The sequence below is a fragment of the Callithrix jacchus genome, chromosome 2, assembly GCF_049354715.1.
Source record: "Callithrix jacchus isolate 240 chromosome 2, calJac240_pri, whole genome shotgun sequence".
Lineage (NCBI taxonomy): Eukaryota > Metazoa > Chordata > Mammalia > Primates > Cebidae > Callithrix > Callithrix jacchus.
In genome coordinates, this window is record NC_133503.1 from 199,388,028 (window position 1) to 199,410,913 (window position 22,886).

The window sequence follows — 22,886 nt, forward strand, 5'->3', positions numbered from 1 at the left end:
TGGTTGTTTGAAATAAGAATGCAGCAGTCAGCCCCTGTCCCTTGCCCTCCTGAGTGTCTACACTGCCTGCCTGAGTCCATCTGTCCACACTCGCACTTTGCCAGATGCCCCTTTCCTCTGTCCTCAGGCCAGTGCACACAGCAGGATCATCTGTTCGCCCACCCCGCTCCGCTGCTGCAGCTCCAGGGAGGATGACTGGGTTCCCTGAGCAGTTAGCAGTGGTGAGACCATGCTCTGAACCTGAGTGAGGGACCAGGGTGGGGGGGGGAGGGGGTTCTTATTCAGCCAGGACAGGGCATTTTCAAGCAGTGGCTGGAAAGGAAGGAGAGAAAGGAACACTGGTAACCTTGGCCATGTGCAGAGGAGCAGCAAGAGAACAGGGATGGGAGAATTATAGAGACGGTGACAAGGGAAAGTGAGACAAAAAATAGTGTCATCCAGGGATAACAGGGAAACGGGAAAAGTGCCAAAGAAGATGGATGGAGCCCCTGCACATTGACCGGGATGAGAGCAAGGAGAGAGGACCAGCAGGCAGGGCAGGGAGAGTCCTGCAGGCAGAGGGGAGAGCCAGGGAGAAAGCAAAGGTGGTCCAGTGATCTGAAAAAGGAAGAAAAGAAAATTCTGGGACAGCTAAGAACAGAACAACCTGCAAAAACTAAAGTCTGTGAGCAGGAACAAAGGGGCTGGGAAGTAACACAGTCTGGGGCACGTGGGGCTGGCAGGCGGAGGGTGGAGAGGCTGGGGAGCGGGGACCGGCAGGCTGAGGGTGGAGAGGCTGGTGCATGGGCGCGGCAGGGCAGATAGACAGGGGGACGTGTCTAAATATAGACGGGGATGTATGAGATGCAAAAGCCACAGCAAGGAAGACAAATGACACCAACTCATGTGCTTGGAAAGCAAGACTCTCCTGTGGGCTGAGCTGAGCCCTCCCAGATTTTTATGCTGAAGTCCTAGTCATCAGCACCTCAGACTGTATTTGGAAATGGACTCTTTATAGAGATGATTACCTTAAAATGAGGTCATCAGGGCAAGGCCTGATCCAATGGGAACGTGTCCCTCCAGGAAGAGGAAATCCAGACACAGGTAGAGGGGAGCAGATGACATCTAGGAGCCAAGGAGAGAGGCCTGGGGCTCCAGCCCTGCCCACGCCTTGGTCTCCGGCTTCTTATGGAGAACGCATTTCTGCTGTTTAGGCCCCAGCCTGTGGGTACTTTGTCTCAGCAGCTCTCAAGTAATAATATAGGTTAACACAGGCTCCAAGAATAAAAGTCACAGCTGAATGGAAGGAGGAAAGGGGAGGAGAGGGAGGGAAAGAGAGCAGGGAAAGAGAGAAAGAGAGAGAGACTGTGAGGATAGAATGAATTTACACAGTAGCACAGAGAGCTCCAGCCAGGGGAGGACCACAGTGAAATGAAAGAGAAGACATTTACAGAGAAGTTCTTTAAATGACACCCTTAATGCCAAAGTACTCAACAATGTAAAGACCAAAGCCTCATGTGCCCAGTGACAGTCCCAGCCCCAGGACGGTCGGCAGACTCCTCCACTCACTGCCTCTCCGGTCAAACACAAACCTCTCAAACTCCCGCCGGGTGGATTTTCTGGCAAATGGTGTGATGACATTTCAAGGGCACGCGATTAAAACCGAAACCCCATAAAGCTTATTCTCATGTACTCAAACACTCTGACCAATGAATTCTGTGTTTAGAAAAAGAATTCACACGACGTAGGGCCGCAGTGACATGGCCTTGGCAGTCAGCATCACGAGAAAGCCCTTTGATGGCACTGGCGCTGTGGCTAAAAATGTCCACTTTCCTGACACTGCAATTACGGTGCACTCCACACCCTTTGCCTTTCTCTGATGACTCTTGATCTTGCAGTGACTGAAGGACATCAATTCAAACTCATTTTACGATAGGTGCTGAAGCCTACTAAGCACGGAGTGGGGAGGGGTGGCTGTTCTCGAAGGCCCCTTGTTCCCACCCGCCAGGGGCCACACTGACCAGCCCCACCTGGGGGAGCATCCAGCCCAGGATGGAGAGACAGGACACAGCCCCCAGAAGGCCCACTGGCCACAGCCAGCTGCAGGTGGCATGCTCTCGGCTGGAGAAGGGATGAGCAGCCTGGCAGAGGCAAGGGCAGAGGCGGATGGGTGGGGGGTGGGGGACTCCAACAGGACAGCTGGCCTTGGGGTGCGAGGGGGCTCATGGCCAGCTCACACTTTCTAAGTGCTGAGCAGACCACTCCCCATGATGGCTGCCTGGGGCTGCCAAGGACTGGAGGTGACTCTGGTTCCAGTTTTCGGAAGAGGAAACAGGGAAGGGAAGAAGTGGCTAGTTCCACTGTGAAGACACTAGGCACAGCACTGCCCTGGCTGCTGAGTCAGAGGGGAGGGCTCAGCTCCTCCACGCCTCCCTGCACTGCTCAGGGCCCTGGGAGGGTGTCGAGGGCAAAGGGAAGGAAAGGGAAGGGACAGGAAGGGAGAATAGAGGGTGCAAGGGGAGTGTGAGGGGAGGGAGGCCGCCCGGGGCTCCAACAGCAGAGGGAGACAGGAAGGAAACAAGCAAATACACAGAAAGGAAAAGTGGAGGCCAGGTGCCTATAATCCCAGCACCTTAGGAGGCCGAGGTGGGTGCATCACCTGAGGTCAGGAGTTCAAGACCAGCCTGGCCAACATGGTGAAACCCTGTCTCTACTAAAAATACACACACACACACAATTATCTGGGCTTGGTGGCTCATGTCTGTAATCCCAGTTACTTGGGAGGCTGAGGCAGGAGAACTGATTGGACTGGGGGGATGGAGGTTGCAGTGTGTCAAGATTGTGCCATTGCATTCCAGCCCAGGCAAGCAAAGCAAAACTCTGTCTCTGAAAAAAAGAAAGTGGCAACGCTCTGCACAGCGTGAAAAGCAAATGTGGAAATGGGGGAAGGGTGAGGAGTCCAGGTTCCATCCTCCCGGAGGTGGACGCACGTTTAAGGTGAGGTGGGAGCTCTTCCGCTGCGCCTGGAGCAGGCCGAGGGAAGCCCAGGCTCTCAGGGTCCTTTTCCAGCAGCGATTCCCACGATTCCCATGCAGGAAGTGAGCAAGGGGTCATCGAGGGGAGGGAGGGCAGCTCTTTCCTCTCCAGGACAAAGAGCAACTGTGTCTGGATTGCTGACTGCAGAGAGGGGCACCCCGAAGCATCCCACAGCCCCCAACAGAGGCTCTGTCAAAACGAGGTGCAAAGTGCCCTCCATCCCCAGGCCCTGGGGAGTGGAAACTGAGGTTGACAACCACTGGATCCTGGGATAGAGTCTTGGAGAAAATTACTTTTTGCTCATCTCCCAGGTTTCTGTTAGGAAATTAAAATATTCACTCCTATTTAGACTCAGTCTGATCACTGTCTGCCACTTCCCTTGGCTCTGCAATCCATCAAGAAAAAGTTTAAGAAAACTAAATTGTTTTCAGCTGTTTCCCAACTCTGCTTAATTATGTAATTCTAAACATTTATTGTTTCTTTTGAGGGCCTAAGAAAACTAAAATGCTCGCTGGGTGCGGTGGCTCATTCTTGTTATCCCAGTACTGTAGGAGGCCAAGGAGGGCAGAGCACCTGAAATCAAAAGTTCGAGACCAGCCTGGCCAAGATGGTGAAAGCCCTTCTCTACTAAAATTATAAAACTTAGCTAGGCGTGGTGGTGCACGCCTGGAGTCCCAGCCACTTGGGGGCGCCGAGGCACGGGAATCACTTGAACCCGGGAGGCAGACGTTGCAGTGGCCGAGACTGTACCACTGCACTCCAGTCTGGGTGGCAGAGTGAGACTGTCTCAAAAAACCCTAAAATGCTAGTTATAGTTAAAAAGTGCCTGAGCCTGGTGACAGTGCCTCTGTAGTCATACATGAGATGTCATTGATAAACCATTGAGTTGTAGCTTCTTATCAAGGGACCAGCGCAGATGGCCCTGCAGAGCTATGGATGCCGTTGACTGCAAGAGGTTAAAATACCCGGAGCAGAAATTAGCTGCGCTCTAAGTCCCAATGAATCTCTCTTTTTGAAACATCCTTAAGGCATTTAAAATCCTACTGAGGGTGACCTGAGGCACTCGGTGTCACCTGCCATTGAAACCCAGCGAAGGCAGACAGGGCCCTCCCTGCCACCCCTTTCACACCTGCTGGCTGCCAGGATGTGACTGACTCCGAGCTCCGTAAGTCATCTCCTTGTTTTTTCTCTCCCATCTCCACAAATTGTTCAAGTCCTCCTCTAATTGAGAAGTGCAGCCAGCAGTGGCCAAAACCCTCAACTACAAAGCACTGAAATCAGCTACTTCGGATGAAGACCTTCAGAATCTAATCAGACACAGGCCACGTATGTGCTGTGATTCTGCAGGAACTCACTGGGAGCCGTTTCCCCTTCCTTTTGGACCATCTTGCCATCTTGAATTTGGGATTGCTTTTTGAGATGGGATTGTACATCTTTTCTAGTTTCGTTGTTCCTGCTGCAGAAGTTAAAACAGTCGTGTATCAAGGAAGAGGATTTTCCCCAAGTGGTTAGCAGGTGCCAAACGTTATCACAACTCAAAAGAGGTCTTGGCTTACAAGTGACCTTGTTCGCTAGGCCTGTTTTCCAGTTCTGCCGAATTATCTAAGTCTCAATATTTGTGTTTGTGTTTTTTAAGAAGCCCTCAGAAGGCAGAAGAATCACTTGAATCCTTGAGGCCAAGGTTGCAGTGAGCCAATCTCATGCCACAGCACCTCAGACTGGGCCAAAAGAGCAAAACTCCATCTTAAAAAAAAAGAATAATCCGGAACAAAAATTTGGTGCAAAATAACAGCACAAATATGAAGCCTACCTGGGTTTTGGGAGACCTTCGGACTGAGGCATGGTTCCCAGTCCTGCTGCTCACAGAGTGTGGGAGGGAGTGGTAGTCACAAAAGTCACAAAAATCAAGGACTTCTGCACCACACAGAAAAGTGAGGGCATCACCCTGTTCCCCAGCGCCTTCCTCACCCAAGGCCCTATACCAAGAACATGCCAGGCTCCACTTCACCTGTTCATGCAGCCCTCTGTTCACTGCTGTCCTCCAAACTCAAATTCTTTCCCCAGCCTTTCCTTAGAATCACTTTATTGTACACTTAAAACATGTTGTCAAGCTCTGGAATAAATAAAAGAATTTACTCACCCCATTTCAGGGTGAAACCTTCCAGAACAATTAGAAATATTAAAAAAATACTATCAACCTGTAAATATCATGACGTACTGGTTTAAAGGAATAGCAGGTAATAGTGAAGTACATGAGACTGAAGGGAGATAAAGAAAATTAAGACTGGGAGTGATGTGCCAATCTTCACTGTGATTACATCAAGAAAATAACAGCATCAAAAGAAAGGAAGAGTCAGTAGCAAAGAAAAGGATGATTTAGAGACGCTGACTTCGGAAAGCTTTGACTTACGAAAAACGCTGTCTTCCATTTATCGTTCACTCAAACCGTGCTTGACTCGTAAGGTAGTCAATTGCACAACATTATTTTTGTGAAGACCAAACAACTTACAAAATAGCCTTTCACACTAGGTTCAGAAGCTGGAAATGTCAGAATCATTTTCCTGCAGCAGAAATCTTCCATTTCCTCCAGCCTCCCTGGGCAACTTAATTTCATGGCGGTGTATGGAAGTTTCCATAGAATTCTATGGGGAAAGTCCCACGAGGATTTTGGGTGAGGCTTATTCTGCCCTAAGTGCATGCCGAGTGATGGTGGTCTTTTTCTTTCTCCAGCCTTTGTCCAGCCCTGCAGTTAGTGACTTCTCATACCTGGTACTTGGCAACCCCCTGCACACATGAGGCAGCATGGGGATGAGGAGCTGGGCCCTGGCAGCTCCTCGAAGAGCACTGGTCTGCTTCAGCAATGTTACCCTCGGGAGCTTGAGCACACAGGAACGGCCCTCACTCCTCAGTCCAGGACCCTTCCCTGGCCTGGGTTTCTGGGACAGCTCACACGCCCTGTGCATTGGAGAGCTGAATGCAATCATGGGGTGAGGGTCCTGCCTGGCTCTTGCCCTTAACCTCAATGGCTGCCCCACAGCTGCGGACAGATCCCCCTCCTTTCTTGATCTCAGGCCCCTGGCTCTTGGGGCAGCCATTGGCTGCTTTCTTCACACACTTCCTCCCACATCTGGGTTTGAGTCCTAGGTTGAGACTGTCTTTCCTGGTAGAGTCCTGACCAAGTCCCAGTTCTGAAGTCTTGGAGCATCTTCTGGCCACAGAGTCAGCACGAGGTGGTCTGAAAGGCCTGCCAAGGTTAAATGGCCGTCGCCCTTGCTTGGGCTTGTCCAGTCTGCTGGCCCTCATCAAGGGCAATAAGGTCAAGTGCTGACCAACAGCTGCTGCAGAGCTTGCTGCGTTCACCTTTCCAACAAAGCTGCGGGCGCCGAGGGCTGGGAGAGCCTGTAGCTTATCCAAATGGGACATCTGGTGGAGCTGGGAAACCAGTGGGTCTCTGAGACCTCGAAACAGTCTGTGGCTGGAGCCAAGGTGGGGATGGGGGACCTTTAAGATTTTTCTGAGGATAGGGTGATCTGAATCATCTCCACTAAAAGATTATACAACAGCTAAATAATGTGTTTAACAGGAGCAAAAAAGAGACATACATAAATATGAACAAATGGTCTGAGCACTGGAGGGCAGGTCTGCTTCTGCTTGCTTACTATGCTGCTGATATTACAAACCCAGAGCAGTAGTTATGGCAACACTACCCAAGCCCAGGAACTGATTTGGATATAGTTGCGGGCTCCATTTCCATGTAAAGTAGAATACTTTTCTTAGAATGATATGCAGGGGTGCTGAAAAACACTGGGGACAGGAGGATGCTTTCTGCCTGTAATGGTCTCAGATGAGGAAATTCTGGTATTTCTAAACTATGGGAAAATCACTGGGAGTACAACAGAAACAGCACAGACATCCTGGAGGATCAATGAACTGTATCCCACACCCTGTTCTGTGAGAATGCAGATTCTACCCACGTGCGTCTTCAGACTGGGGAGAACCCTAGAGATAGCTAGTCAGTCTCTTCCCAAATGCAGAAAGCCTCAGCCTAGTGTTTGGGCCCCAGCTGACTGAGCAGTTAAGAGAACACGAAGCAGGCATTGGTATTCCACTGCGGAGTAGCCTCCAATTGTCATGACATTATACATCATATCACAGATGTTACTGAGAAACTCGGCAATTTCTGCAGGTCGAATATTTCAGTGAGGTTTCTCTTACATTCCTCTAAAGAAAGGGCCTTTCTTAAAAGTGCGAATATTAGAAAGCCTCCATGTAATTGACTACAGTGAATTTCCTTTCAATTGTCCTGAAACAGTTTGTGTTCATTCTGTGTAACTTGTGATGATTGCTGCAGTCCACAACTTTTTACAAATTTTAAAATTCGATTCATGGACCAGTTTTTCACCTTGAAGCAAATGGTATCCAAGAAGTTTTCAAGTGGGCATTGCATTTTGTAACAAAGAATGAATATCAACAACATTGGATGGCTATCAAGAACATTGGGTGTGCACTTAGAGATCACAGAGATAAATGTTTTAAATAAGAATATTCTTCTATGTAATTTGCTAACCAGCAAAAGAAATGAAGCTAATTTAAAGATGCTGCTGATGTAATGGAATTCTTATGAAGAGGTTAAAAAATCCAGGTATCAGTCTGCACTAGGACAATAACAGAATCCCAGAAACCAGCCCCTGATGCTGCAAAATCATTTGATGATGGAGTCAGCAAAGGTAGCAAGAAGCGTCCACAGCAGTAGCTTCAAGAGGGCAAAAAGGAGGCTCTTCTGGATTTCCTGTGAGTATCTGTAACAATACAGTCATGTATGGAAGCATCTGAGCCACCTGGGGGTGAACACTGCCATGAAACACACATCGTTATGAAATCACGTCTCTGTGTGCACTGGATACTGCTGCGTCTTGGTCACGCGTTTCTGTGCATTTAATTCAATAAATCTTCTTTAGAAGCAGAAACATCTATCGATCACTTCCTCTATCCAAGAAGCAGAGGCACATCGTTTCCTTTGATCCTTGTGATTCATATGAGCAGTGGGGTTTCTGCTTCTCCCCTTTAGGGGAGGCCCCTGATGCTCAGGGAGGTGGGGGGCCTGTCCAGGAGTGAGCCATGCTCAGGAGGGAGAAGGGGCTGAAGCCTTGCCTCTGTATCCATATCCCCGGCTTTATCTCAGCTCCACCCAACAATAACATGGGAGAACTGACACACCTGTTGGGCTCCGAAATCTTCATCCCAGTTGTTGTTTCTGCCCTGAGCTGCAGAATAAGGTTTAAGAGCTTTCCCAAAACAGCCATCACCTAGAGCCATGAGCAATACCTCCAGTTCTCAACCTGGGGCCCATGCACCCCTTGGAGTATATACATTTGGATGGGAAAGAGTCTCCATTTTCACTAACTTCAAATTGCAATTCAGCACTTCCTGTAATTAGGATTGAAAGTTAAGAAACCACAGCAGTATCAGTGATGCCGTGGGTTTGTTACCAATAGAAATCCCAAATGTTTAAAAATCGCATTACAGTTGTTGTAGATATTTTGAAATGTCACTGATGATCATTATTGTCAGATGAGGAGAGTTGTTAGACCTGACTCCAGATCTTAATATTTAATGTGTTAATAAAGTGCTTTTTAAATTTTAGTTTATTAGTTTTTCAAAAAATTTCTGATAACTCTATTTAAGTATAATTGGTTTCCTTTGAAATCCTATGCATTCTGTTTTGTGCAACTGAAGACATTCTGGGAGGAGTCCACAGGTGTCCCCAGATGCCTCGAGGCCATGCAGTCCTCCAGGTGGCTTCGAGGGGTTTGGGGCAGCAGGAGGGGACTCCTGTGGTTGGTCTCCTGTTTCTCTCTGACGGATCATTGAGAATAACCAAGAGCCCTCCATCTCCCTAATTTATGAAAAGGCAGATGCCAGGATATCCTTTTAAATGAAATTACTAATAAAATAAGTACTTTAATTCAATTCAGTAGAATTCAAACTCCCTTTTTATTAGATCAGTTTTATTTGTGAACTATGATAATGCCCTTTAAGCTTTGTGAAATTTTGATCTTTATGGTTAGAGTAGCCATCCTGTATGAATTCTCTAAGAGGACGATGTTTCATAGTGTGCGTTATAAAGAGATCAGAAGAGGTCAGCAGGGCGCTGGAGGGGTGGGCTCGCAGCCACCAGTCTCTGCAGCTCACCTGCATTAGTTTTAGGCATCGTTCACATTGGATGGAGGCACTTCCCCTGGAGGATCCTAACCCGCTGTTGAGGATGAGGCTCCTGGCTTTGCTGTGCTCTTTCCCAGCCAACCTGGAGGAGGAGGGCTCCCTCCCCAGGGGTGCTGTCAGATGCAGGCACTGTGAGCTGCTGTGGAGGGCTCTGATAACCAACAGCCTTCTTGCACAAAGCCAGGTTAAATACTTTACAATTCATTTAGTATTTCAATGACTCTTAAAAAGTTACATTTTAAAGGCTTCTAATACTCAACTAGTTACAGTTAATTTAAGCTTGTAACACACTCAATTCTGGTGAAGTTTCCACTACAATATTTTTACTTCTCCTTGGCGGAGAAGCAGAGTTAAGGAGGGTATGTCATGAATCATGGAGAACTCCAGCACAAATTAATCCTTGCAGCAATTGATATTTACTTGGTATAGTGATATACAATTCCCGACAGACAGCTTCTGGGAAGCAATATGGGCATCCAATCTGACACTAAGAAAGCAATCTAATACACATGTATCTATCTGTAAGGCAAAAGTATTTGGTTTAATACTTTTGTGCACAAAATGTCCAAATTCATAAAATATTAATCACAGTGTTTCCGTAGAACCAATGCCTAATAAGTTCCATGACTCCATTTTCTGATATTTGGAAATGTCTGATCTTCATGACCAAAAAATGAAAAGTACCCTTAAAATATTTTTATGGACATTTTCCCTTCAATTCTCAAATGAGTTGAGGACAATTCAACTTTACATGTAACTGATCCTTTACCAGACAGTATTTCCTTAGCTTCTTCATCAAAGAACTCAGCGAAAAACCTCGAGAATGCCTGCCAAATACTGTGATGAAGAAATTAGTATTTGTTTTAGAGAAATTATTTTAAAGTAGCCATTTCTTCAACTGAGTGACTTTACCAATGCAACAATTATGTTCAAAAAGCATTTCTTTCTTGAATTATTTTCAGAATCTCTAAAATGCCTTTCCCTTTTGTTTACAGAATAAATAAAGCCATAAAAATTATCTTTCTTCTACAGTGTGAAGAAATTAAGACATTCACCCATTTTGCACAATCAGTACAAGGGGCTTATAAAAAATCTGGGCCAACATATTTGTCCAACATTGCTGAAAATTCCGTACCACGTGTCAGATTTGATGGATGCACCATTTGTCCTCTTGTGGATTGATTCTGAGTGTTGTAGCAAAACCATGCACCATGGAACTGAAAGGCACCCCTAACATCCATATGTACCATGAGGAACAATCAGACTACACATGGTACTTGGTTGGGGTGGCTTTTACTTGCCAACTAGACACCTCCTCAGAACCAGGTGGCTCTGGCACTGGACTGGTTTCCTGGTGACAGCTCAGCTCTGTGCATGATTCAACCTCCACAAGCCTCAGTTTCTTCCTCTGTACAATGGGAATAACAACAGCACCCACTTCATAGGCTGCTGCAAGGATTTAATCAAATCATTCACATAAAGCATTCTGCACAGCAGCTGACCCATGGTTAGCTCTTATATTTCATCGCAAGAAGGGCAAAATGAGGAGGATGGGGAGTCTGCTCACGGAAACAGATCTGTGGCAAACATTTATTTGACACACACGAGGTATTGGATATTTAGCAAAGGGAAGGGGCAATAGAGTTGGAATTATGTAAACTGGCAGGATAAGCACAGAAACAAACATTTTCTAGACAATGCAGAACTTCCTCCTCTGAACTGCAGAAGTCATTGCTTTTATTGAAGGAGTGGTTGAGGGACTGTTTGCGGAGAAGCTGGGGCACCTGGGCAGGGTTTTGATGGACGGCCAGGAACTCACCTGGGAAACATGGGCAAGAGGGGCTTCCAGGCAGGAGGGGCTGGTGGAAGAGAGGCCGCTGTGCGGGCTGTGGCAGATGTAGGAATACTTCATGGCTGGACAGTGCTGGGAAACCTAAGCTCTATTTCACAAGGTTCATAACAAAATGTGATAAAGCCTGGTCTGCATTTTAGAGGGGCCATGCAGGTGGCATCAGGGAGGATGGATGATGGGGACAGAGAGACTGGATGGTGGCACTGCAGGAATCCAAGCAGATGACAGGCACCCACGAGGCAGGAGCCCAGGGCTGGAGAGGAGAGACTAGCACTGCAGAACAGGAACGGAACAGCCTCTGTGAGTGTGGCTCCTGACCTCGCCCAGACCTGCTGGCTGGGTAAGGGACAAGGGTGGGCAGCTTCTTCCAGCTTCTGCAGACACACCTGCCCTCATCTCTCAATCCTTTGCCACCTGATTGGTAGTCCCAAATCTGCTCTCCCAGTCTGCTGTCCTCCTCACATTCAGCTGGCTTCCTCCTATCCTCGTGGGATTAGTGGACCACAGAGAGGACCAGGAGAGTACCGTGGACAATGCGTAGAATGGGGAAGGGTCGTCATGGGAATGCCAAGGGCCACGTCACTACAGTGCTCAGTGAATGAATGAATGAATGATGTATGTAACAATGAGAAAATAACTGAACAGTTAAACCTTAGCGTAGCTTGCCGACCTAGTAGGGAAGTGTAGGCATTACTGGAAACATTTCTGCCATTGCTACAACTCCTTGTTCGGTGTGGGCATGCCTGACCTCTCCATCTATCAGCAATGAAACCAGACTCCAAAATACACTGAGTGACTAATGCCCCATCTTAACGTTGAGTCTCAACCTCCCTTAAGGACTGTGCTCCCTCTAAGTACATCATTCGGAATTTCTGAAGACCCTGCTGATCCCTGGGACCCCACTGTGCTCATATCCCCACTGCACACCCAGGCCACTGTCCATTGTCAGATCCACAGATATTTCCTAAATATTAACAAAATTATACCTGTGAGGCTGCCTGGCATGCCAAAAGGAAATGTGAAGGGGTTTGTCCTCTCTCCATAGAAGGTACATTCTCTGTGGCAGGCACTTGATGTGTATCTAATCCACTAATGACGCCCAGGAAGTGCCTGCATGATGGGACCGCTTGAATCCCATGCTGTATTAATTAGCCACGGCTCTGGAGGGTCAGCTCACACCACTCTCTGAAGCTGCGTCTCAATGAGGGTGGAGTGAATCATCCCTACGTTTTTTTTTTTTCGGGGTTTGCACTCCCTCGTAGTCTACGAGAGCAGTCCAGGGAGGATAGCTGGATTTAGGATGGCATCTCTATATAAGTCGGGCTTTGAAGGAGCTGAGTCAGGGTTTACCTAGGAGAGGGAGTCTGATCCAGGTGGGGAGGGGAGGTTGGGGGATTAATTACTACCGCTTCTGAAGCTCTGGGCTGTGGTTACTGGTGGGTGAGGCTGTGCCTGCCAGGTGGAGAGGGAGAAGGTGGACCATGGCCAGCATCAGGCAGCTTTTCCAACCCGGGCTGCCCATTAGAATCACGAGGAGCTCCTGCGACCAGCCTCTGCCAGAGCCTGATCCTAGACCACAAAGTCTGAGTTTCTGAGGGGATGGCCCTGGTATTAAAATAATTTGCATACTCCCTGGGGCATCTAATGTGCTGCCAGGGTTGGGAACCACTGGCAGAGAAGGAAGGACTAACACTGGTGACCAGCCATCCTCTCCCCTCCTGACTTCCACATCAACACGTCTAGGGAAGTGACAAGCTCTGATTTCAGATCTGAAATGTGGCTCTAAACCTGGCCACGGGTGGCAGTTTTGTTTCCTTGACTATAAAAGCCATTTCGGCTGGTGCCTAATCTGCCCTTGACATGGTACTAGTGAGGCTGGTGTGGACAAGTCCGTTTCTGGGTAGAGAAAGGAGGCACTGAGCAGGCTGTGGGTGTCAGGCTTTCATTCAGACTTCAGCTCATTGCCCACGTGGGCACATTCCACCAAGAAACAGCCATGAACCTACACTGTCCTTACAGACAAAACCAGATCTTCCCCATCACTTAAGGGAAATGAGAAAAGTACACACAAATACGCTACACCCTCTTCCTGCAAGTTCAGATTCTCAAAGTCTCACAGTGAAGTAAAAGTGGCTCCTGCCATGAGCTGCCAGGCACCCCGGGCTGAGCTGCCGGAGCTCTCCAAATGGGTGTGGGGCTATTTTTAGGATGCAGTCCTGCCTGCGTCCTCCTGCCTGCCCTACTTGATAGAAGAACAAGTAGCTATGTTTTCCTCTGAACAGTCCAGCATATCGATACCTCAAGCTGCAGAGTCATCGGTGGTGGCAATAAGCCCCGTCCCCTGTACATAGCGCAGGACAAAACACAGTGACTCATAAGCACGCTACCAAAAATCCACGTCTCCCCTGACAAATCAGATGGTGAGACCCACCCCTGCTGGTCACTGTTCTTGCTCTAGGCTGTTGGAGCTTCCCTCTGGGTGTGCAGCCATTTCTCTACTCAAAGCTGCAGGCAATGTTCTCCATCCAGTGCGCTTCATCTATTGCTTTTCAAACTAGCACAGCAGCTAGAAACAAGATGCGCAACTGGTTAAGAAATTCCTGTTTGGATTCCTCGTGGGCTGAATTGTTTCTCCTCCAATCCCCAAGGTACATGGTGAACTCCTGACCCACAGTACCTCCGAGTGTGACCTTATTTGGAGATAGGGTTTTGAAGAGGTAATTAAGTTAAAGTCAGGTCAGGAGGATGGGCCCTAATCCAATCTGACTGTGTTCTTACAAGAGGAGGGGATTAGGACACAGACACGCACAGAAGGAAGGCCATGCGAGGACACAGGGAGGACACAGTGTCTCCAAGCTGAGCAGGGAGGACTCAGGAGAAATGAGCCCTCTGACACCTTGATCTGGGACTTCCAGGTCCTCTGTTATGGCAGCCCCAGCAACCTGATACAGGGCCTTTAAAAATTTTGTGTGACGTATAGCTGGGTGAGGTGGTTCACACCTATAATTCCAATACTCTGGCAGGCTGAGGTGGGAGGACTGTTGGAGCCCAGGAGTTTGAGAACAACCTGGGCAACATAGTGAGACCCACATCTCTACAAAATTAAACAAAATTAGCTGGGTACGGTGGACCTGTAGTCCCAGCTACCAGGGAGGCTGAAATGGGAGGATTGCTTGAGCCCAGGAATTAAAGATTACAGTGAGCTATGATCATGCCACTGTGCTCCAGCCTGGGTGATAGAGGGGACTCTGTCTCAAAAAAAAAAAAAAAAATCTGTGTGTTATAGCTGGTTAGAAGCCCACAGATTTTAGGAGCCCAAAGGGCTGCTCATTTTTGTCACCCTTTCTGATGAGACTGCTGGTTTTATAGACTTAGGTAAAGTGCTATTTCTAGGCCTAGTATTCTGGAAGATGGGCTTCAGGTTGTCGGTGGTGTCTGTGTGGTCATGCGCCTGCACTGCCCTTCCCAGTTACAGCACGGTGGAGCCCCTTCCAGACCTAAGGTGGATTCTAGTGACATCGCTGAATACCACTTCACAAAGCTGACTGCAGAGCCCTTTACTCTTTCATTACACTATGATAAGTCTTTTATTAAAAAGCATCCAGAAACCATCAGGCAAACAGAACTTGTCCTGAAATTGCTGGGCAATTTTAAATTCAAACACTAAGACCCGAGGGTGCTTTAGTCCTGATGTTCTGTGAATCTTCTGCAGATAGGTGGCTGAGCATCTCTCCTCTGTGGACAGAAAGGATTATCACAATGGTCACAGTTAATAAACCACCACCTGGAAACAGCAAGGTGCTTGGATGGAGTCTGGCTTGACTGCCATTTCCAACAGCTTTTACTCGCTGATGAGATTTCAGAGCCTTGCCACTCACGAGTTGTTATAAGAACAGGATGCTGTATAAACTCCACCTGACTCCGTGAAGCTACAGTTTCCTCACCTGTACAGTGAACATCAAAAGAGCAGAACCAGTGAGGGTCACACATCCCACGTTTTTAGCTGGCCCAGGGCTTGGCACAAGCAAGTAGGAAAGGCTCCCTGCTGCCACTGCAGTTATTATCGACACCGTGTGCATGCCGAATTGAATTGTAGGGTTGGCTCTGAAGGGCCAGGGGAGGAGTGAGGAACTGTCACTCAACTGCCATCTGGTTCCCTGCCCCTGGCGATGCCTAATTAACTAAAAAGGGGACACTCAGGAGGTGAGCCACAGTGGAAGCAGGGCTTGGAGTCAAGCAGCTTTTGGGGACCCAGCTGCTCACACAACTGCAAGAACAAGGCCCCTGGCCAGTCGCACCATCATCCCACGCTCCAAGCCTGGAGTAGAAGCCAGTGCACTCTGACGCTCTTCATGGCCAGGATCCCCCAGTGTTGGTGCTACTTTGTCTAGGTTTATAGAGTCTGAAAATGCGGTTTTTGTGGGTTAAGCTACCTACTAGGTGCAAGCACTGTGCTGGTGTTACAGGCTACTTTCATTTCAAAACCAACATCTTTCAGCTTTTGAATGCCAAAAATCTTACACTGGAGCTATGGGTTATATTCTTTTGGTTCAGTAAATAATAAAAGATGCAAATAATTATCTAAGTATACTCTCAACACTGTTGCCAGTTTACTCTAAAGTACAGAGTTTTAAAATCCAATTATAAAAACCTAAGAGTTACCTAAAAATGCCCCAAGTCAAAAGAGGGTTTAGTAATAGACAAAGGGGGAAGATATGCATATCATTACTTCTACACAGAATATATCACATAGGAAATTTATATATTCATTTAAGACAAGCACAATTCATAAAGCAACATGCAAGAGATTTTGGTAACACAGGCCAGTCAGTTAAAAGCCTCATCAAATGACTGAATTTATCATATCACGTGATAAACCTAAGCTTTTTATTGTACACAAAACTGTTAAGCAGATATTTTTATGTTACACACAAAAACTCTTAAAATTGTTTTATGATTTCTCTAGAGGTATCTTCAGTTCAGGAAGTTCAGCTGAGCAGTAAGTGTTTTCCTCTACGAAAGCCTTTTCTAACTCTGTAGCTTATGAAAACGAACCCTGTAAAAGAAATCCGGACAAGTATCGGAACAGAACTGAAATATAATGACTCTCCCTTTTTTTTTTGAGACGGAGTTTCGCGCTTGTTACTCAGGCTGGAGTGCAATGGCACGATCTCGGCTCACCGCAACCTCCGCCTCCTGGGTTCAGGCAATTCTCCTGCCTCAGCCTCCTGAGTAGCTGGGATTACAGGCACGCGCCACCATGCCCAGCTAATTTTTTATATATTTTTTAGTAGAGACAGGGTTTCACCATGTTGACCAGGATGGTCTCGATCTCTTGACCTCGTGATCCACCCGCCTCGGCCTCCCAAAGTGCTGGGATTACAGGCTTGAGCCACCGCCCCCGGCCATGACTCTCCCTTTTAAAGTAATTATCGGTTTGGTAGCTGTCCCAGTTCTCCTTGAATACCTGATCAGGCATTCTGATTGCTTTCCCAAAGCACATTACCTCTAACTGAGGAAATAATTTGGTAACGACCATATGTGCTCTGAACGAGTAGTAGTGAATTTGCGTAAATGGACAATCAAGCGCAGGTTTCCTGAAACACCGTCAGAATCCTTTTGTGCACAGAATCCTAAAACATTAATGACTGCTCATTTCTTCCGTTCTTTCATTGCATTTTGAATATTTTATGTATGCCACGCATTACCCTCTCTCGGGCAGCTGTATGTTGGAAGCAGCATGAAAAAATGCAAAGAAATTGAACTGGTACTTTAAAAAGTGCTGAGTTTTTACCTCTATTTCAGATGCGGAATAGACACTGTAACGTGATACGCTAGCTGGAAGGCAATGGGTTCAATCCGGATTTTATCAAAATAAGCAATGAAGAAGTTGATCATTACTTTCAATAAAGAAATCTCTGACTTGCAAACTGTATGTGAGAATCTCAATTTTAAATACAGAGAAAAGGAAATATACTTATAAGGACCTGTGTATTTTATACATTGCCCATTGGCATATGGCCCGCTGGCATACGGGCACCAAAGGAATGATTATTATTCACGGCATTAATGTAAAAATGGAAAACATTTCATTTCCTAAGGTCTCTCTCTCTCTCTCTTTAAAAAAAATCCCCCTTTTTCATTTCAAACCTTTATTTTCTTGCATCTTTCAAAATATAGGCAGTGGTCCAGTTGACCTCTAAGCTCTCTTCCAAGCCTAAAATGTGAAGGTCCTGCGATCCCAGAAGGGAACGCCACATTCCTCCTCCCCATCCCCAATGTCATCTTGACTGTGAAGAACGAAAAACAGTAAGAGACTGTTCCGAAGGGTTCTGATTAGTCAGGATGCAAGAAGCAAAGAACCAAGCCATTTCTGCACAGAATTCTTCCACATCATTCGTATAAATCCTGTTTGAAAAATAAAACTAAGATCCCCTGACCCCCATGCTCATATTCTAACACATGCACCTTCGATCAGACTCAACGTTTAACTGCAGGATGGAAAAGAAACCTCTGATATGAGAGCACCAAGTCTCCCTCTGCTGCAGATCTTTTTCTAGAGTTGTTACATCCATGCTATTTCTAACTCGGGAAATACGCGGAACCTAAACCCTAGAAAAGAGGGACTGGCAGGACGGGTCAGGAATTACCTGACCTTCTCTGCTGGAGTTAGGATGCTATTTGCTTGGAATCCCAGGGGTTCCAGCTTTAGTAAAATTGGCAGAACAAGCATTATTTGATTAGTGTGAAAGAGCCTGCAGTGAAGGGGACAGAGAAACAGGCCAGGCAGGGAGGAAGTGATGGCTTCTGATGGGCCGCCTGTAGAAAGATCAAGCCGAGGTCATCTGGGGTCTTTTTAAGAAAACAATGATTTTTCATAAATCAAAAAGATGCCCATATAGCAATGTAATTTCCTTAAATGATGCTTAATATTGGCTCAGGAAAACACCAGAGAACTAGACTGCAGTCGACAGCATAGAATTTGAGCAGATAACACCATCAGGCACTCACCCTGCTCTCAAATACTTTGGAGTTTCTCTGCGTAAAGCTGCCGTCTGATGCAATAGGTGAGAGGACTCATGCGAGCTGTTTGGCCCTTACTTTGGTATTAAGTTAAAATCTTTAGCCCTAATAAAGGATTTAACTGCTTGGAGCAGTGGGGTGGGGGGATGAGAAAACAGAAACAAGATCTGAAAGAGACCAAGACCTGGACCCTCGACCCCAGCGGTGGTGGCCGTAAGGGGTTCCGGGAAGGAGGAGGCTGCTGGAGACTGCTGCGGGGAGAACAGGCATTTCCAAGACGGGGTCTGGTCTTGTCCCTTAAGGGAGTGCCCAAACCACACCTCCGCCTGTCCCAAGGGTGAGCTCCCAAGAGCGAAATTTCCGCCTTTCCAGTAGAGGCAGTCCAGAAGGTTGGAGCGGGTTTACAAACAGGCAGCTCGCCCTCCCCAGGCCAATCACCTGCGGACCTCCCACCCAGGACCTCTGCGGAGAGCCTTGTGTGCGTGCGCGCGCGCGTGTGTGTGTGTCTGTGTCTGTGTGTGTGTGGCAGGGGGGAGTTGGGGGTTTGGCGGGGGGGAGTTGGGAGATCAGCTGGGTTGAACACTTAAATTCTGAGGTCCAGGAAGAGTTCTCACCTTCATGGAGATTATAGGAACAAGAGGCTGAGGAGCAGACAAGGGAGGGAGAGCAAACGGGAGAGGAGGGGAAAGAAGAGTGGGGGAGATAGGGAGGGTGGAGAAGGAAGGAAAGAAAAAGGAATTGGGGTGGGAAGAGAAGCGGGGACAGAGAAAGGGGTGAGCGGAGAAAGAGTCGAGGAGGATATGGGGGAGGGAGGCTAAAGAAGAGGGGTGGGAGAGAATTATGAAAGGGGTGAGGAGAGAATGAGCCAGATAGAGAGACCAGAGAGACAAGTAGGGGCAGAAATCGAGACCAGACGCGGGGCCGGGAGAGACGGGACAGAAAGCAGGGGCAGGAAGAAAACACTCAGAGAAAAGAGGCGGAGGCGCTCAGAGCATCCCCGTGGGGCGCCGGTGTAGACAGAGCCGGGAGCGAGATGGCCGGAAGGGCCCTCACCTCCGGGCCCTGGCCCCCGGCCCCCGGCGGAGCTTTAGACCGGACCGCGGCCCCAAGCCCCCAGCCCCGGCGCCCCGGCGCGCGCGCCTTACCTGGCCCTTGACCAGGCTGGCCGCGAACTGGCGCATGACGGCCTCCACGGTGTAGGCGCTGGACCAGCCGCGCGGCGTGAGCAGCTCCATGCAGATGGCGCCGCCGTCCAGCACGTAGCCGTTCTCCAGGCGCGGGCTGAGCACCCGCATGAAGGGCGGCGAGAAGGGGAAGTTGTCGGGGAAGGTGAGGTTGAGCAGGATGAACTCGGTGTTGGTCTCCTTCATGTCCTGCCACAGCACCGAGTCCTTGTCCACCTGGTGAAGCTTCACGTTCCAGTCGAACAGGCTCTCGTCGACCAGCTCCACCGAGATGAAGCGGTCGCTGAGGCGCGCGATGTCCTGCAGCTCCTTCATGAGCCGCCGGCTGCGCACCTGCGTGCAGTGCTGCTGGCGCGCCGCGGGGACCAGGCTGCCGCCCGTCGCCGCCGCCACCGCCGGGCCCGGCCCCGCCCTGGCTCCAGCCGCCCGATCGCGGGGTCCCCCGGCACCCGCCGCCGCCGCCGCCGGCGCCGCTGCCGCCGGCGTCTTGTCGCGCGGGGCCACCTCCGCCGCGCGCTTGCCCTTGCCCTTGCCCGGCCCCGGGCTGGCGTCGCCCGCGCCCCCGGGGTGCTGCTGCTGCTGCTGCTGCTGCTTGTGGCCGCCGCTCTTGGCGCCGCCCTTGCCTCGCAGAGACGCGCTCTGTTGGCCGCCGCCGCGGTGGTTGTGGTGGTGCTTGGGGTCCTCGGTGTCCCGGTTGTGCAGGCGGATGAGCCCGATCTTCCGCAGCAGCGTGGCCATTTTAGGCTCGGCGCCGACGGGGGGCTCCCCTCTGCTCCTCCCCCGGAGCCCGGGAGCCCGGGAGCTGGGGGCGCTGGGCGGCGGCGACGGGCTACCGCTCAGCGGGGCGCGGCAAGGGCCACCCCAGGCGGCGGCGGCGGTGGCGCAGCGGAGCGGGCAGCAGCACGCGCGCTCGCCGGCTGCGGCGTAGCCGCTGTCATATGACGGGGCCCGTTCAGGTTCGCGTTCCGGCTGCCCGGGGAGGGGAGGCTCGGAGGAGACGCTGCGCGGCCGTCCGTCCCCGGGCCAGTCCCCAGGCACGGCCCGTGGAGTCTCGGCGTCGGCTGTCCTTTGTGCGCTGGCCCCGAGTCGGAACGCCGCGCCTGGGCGAGCAGAGTCGCCCGCAGTGCCCCGGAGGCAGCGAGTGGCCGCGGGCTCGCGCCTGGCGCTCCTGCGGGCTGTGCCGCTCTGGCGACTACCGCGGGGCCCGGGCAGCTGCCGCTCGCGTCGCCGCCGCGGCTGCGGCTGCTGACATTGCAGAGGCGGCTGCTCCGTCTGAGCAGAGCGCTGCGCGGAGGGGGCGGCCCTGCAGGCCGGGAGGGGGGGCGCGGGGCGGAGCCGCTGGCTTGCCTGCGCCGAGCCGCCCCCGCCGCCCGCTCCCGCCGCGACACGCGCGCGGCCGCTGGGGGGAGACCGCGGTGCGCGCCGGGCGGGCAGGGCTGGGGTCTGTGGGGGGCGCGGGCCAGGCCGGGGAGCCCGGCGGGGGCGGGGCGCGGGGCGTGAGCCTGGCGCGCTCGCGGGGGTCTCAGGCACCTGGCCCTCCTGCCCGGATCTCTGTTCTCCGCGACCCCCAGCACGAGCCTTAGACCCCACTTAACCCGGTGAGCGATATCGGGGAAAGGGTGGGAGGCAGCCTATTGACGCCTTCGGGTCGGAAGGAGCCCGGGGTTCCGGCACAGCTCGGAGCAGGCGGGGGCCGCTTTCTAAAGGACGGATCCGAGAATCAGGGCCAGTGAGTGGGATGCCCGGAGTGCGCCCGTCGCGACGCCCGAAGAGAAGCCCCCAGGGTCACCACTTTGTTTCGCCGATTCACCCCCTCCTCGCCCGCCCCGCTCCCCTTCCGCCCGCTCCGCCGCGGGCCTCCGCGTTCCCAAGAGGGGTCCCCAGAGGAGGGGTCCGCAGAGCACTGCCCGGTGACTCGTTACCGAAGGCTGCGGAGAAGCGCGCCCAGCGCGGGCGGCTGGGGCTCGGGGGCAAAGCACCCTCTCTGCAGACCCCGAAGTGTCCGCGGCACCAGATCGGTTCGCCTTCCACTTGGGTGCTCATATCCTCGTCCTCCCTTCTTTGCTTGAACCCATTAAACTCTCTCTCTCTCTAATCTGGTGAAATTTCAAGCAAAAGCAAGTTTAGATTCCCAGGAGCTGGAAGGACTGGGATCCGCAAAGCTTCCACGTTAGCAGGAAGCATCTTGCTCTGCACTGTGGTGTGAGTGTGGTGTGTGTGGTGTGTGTGTGGTATGTGTGTAGTGTGTGAATGTGTGATGTGTGCGTGTAATGTGTGTGTGCAGTGGAGTGGGCTGCACATATCCTGTGTGTGGTGTGTGTGGTGTGTGTGTGATGTGTGTAAGCATGGTATATGAGAATGTGAGTGCATTTTGTGTGTGGTGTGTATGTGTGAGTGTATGTGAGCATGTGAGTGTGTGGTGTGTTTGAGAGTGGTGTATGAGTATGTGGTGTGTGAATGTGTGATGTGTGTGTCAGTGTGTGTGTGTGTGTGTGAGTGCATGATGTGTGTGTGTGTGCGGCCGAGCTGCCCAGTGGTGAAGCTGTAGTGATGGTGAAGTGTAGGAGAGATGACCCCGGAAGGCTAAATGGTTTAGGATTGTAAACCTGGCTGCTGCGGCTGCTGCTGCTGCTGGTGGTTTGGCTTTGAATTGAGGAGTCTCCGAGTTCGCCAGGGAAGCCTTTCATTCTGGGAGCCTTCATGGTGACTTCTAGTTTTTAACTTCTTTTACCATTTTTACCTGTTCTAAATCAATAGAAATTTTCACTGAAAAATAACTCTTCTGGCCACAGTGGAGACAGTTACAGGCCTGCAGGATCTGGGGTTGGGTGTTTTGGGGTTGTGTGTTTTGGGGTTGCTTGTGGGAGAGACAATTGATAGCATGAGATAACAGAGCAGGAGTGTCTGCATGCCTGGGTCCCCGCCAGGCGACTGGACAGACAGGTGCCTCTGCGGAGGCCTGGGGCCTCTGCTCTCAGGTGGGTGCCGTGCCAGGGGGAATCTCAGCTGCGACAGTAGGGCCTATTTGTCCTGGTTTCATGGTTGGTTTTGTTTTGTTTTGATACCCTGCTCTATCCAGCCCTTTTGTTTTTTCTTTTCTTTTTCTCAGATAGGGCAAGAAGGAGGATGACAGTGTCTCTCTGTAAAGTCCCGTGGGCTCATCTAACATGAGGGACGGGACCGGTTGGCAGGCACTACATGTTTTATTATTTAACTTCTGCAGAGAACCTCTCAGGTTTCATTTGACGCCTTTTATTGGTGTAGAAACGAGTTTCAGGGGGGCCCAGCAGCTTCCTCAGCTCAGCCACGTCCTGAGAGGCCTAGCTGGGGTCCACAGCCAGTGGGGACCCCTGTGCTAGCTCTATGCTCCTTTACCTGATACCCTGCTGCGAGGCTGCATTGCTGGGGTTCAGATGCAGGCACAGCCTCTGTCCTGCCCCAGGGGGTGAGAAAGCATCTCCTGGACTGATTGTCCAGATTTCAGAACCCACTGACCTGGGCCGAGGCTTCAGAAACTCTTTGTAGCAGTGACAGCAACTGATCCCACTTGAAACAGAGACATCATCAGATGTGGTTTGGGAATGGTTTTG

General features: G+C 50.4%; 1 protein-coding gene across 1 annotated transcript in view; it reads right to left on the reverse strand.

Annotated features, from left to right (window-relative positions):
• The window catches only part of UBE2QL1 (ubiquitin conjugating enzyme E2 QL1), a 45,808-nt gene extending 25,238 nt beyond the window's left edge, over positions 1-20,570 (reverse strand). Inside the window, exon 1 of the mRNA XM_002745142.6 lies at positions 19,258-20,570. Within this exon, the coding sequence (XP_002745188.4) occupies positions 19,258-20,034 (777 nt within the window). The 5' untranslated portion in view covers positions 20,035-20,570. The remainder of the gene's footprint in view (positions 1-19,257) is intronic.
• Positions 20,571-22,886: the final 2,316 nt, after the last annotated feature.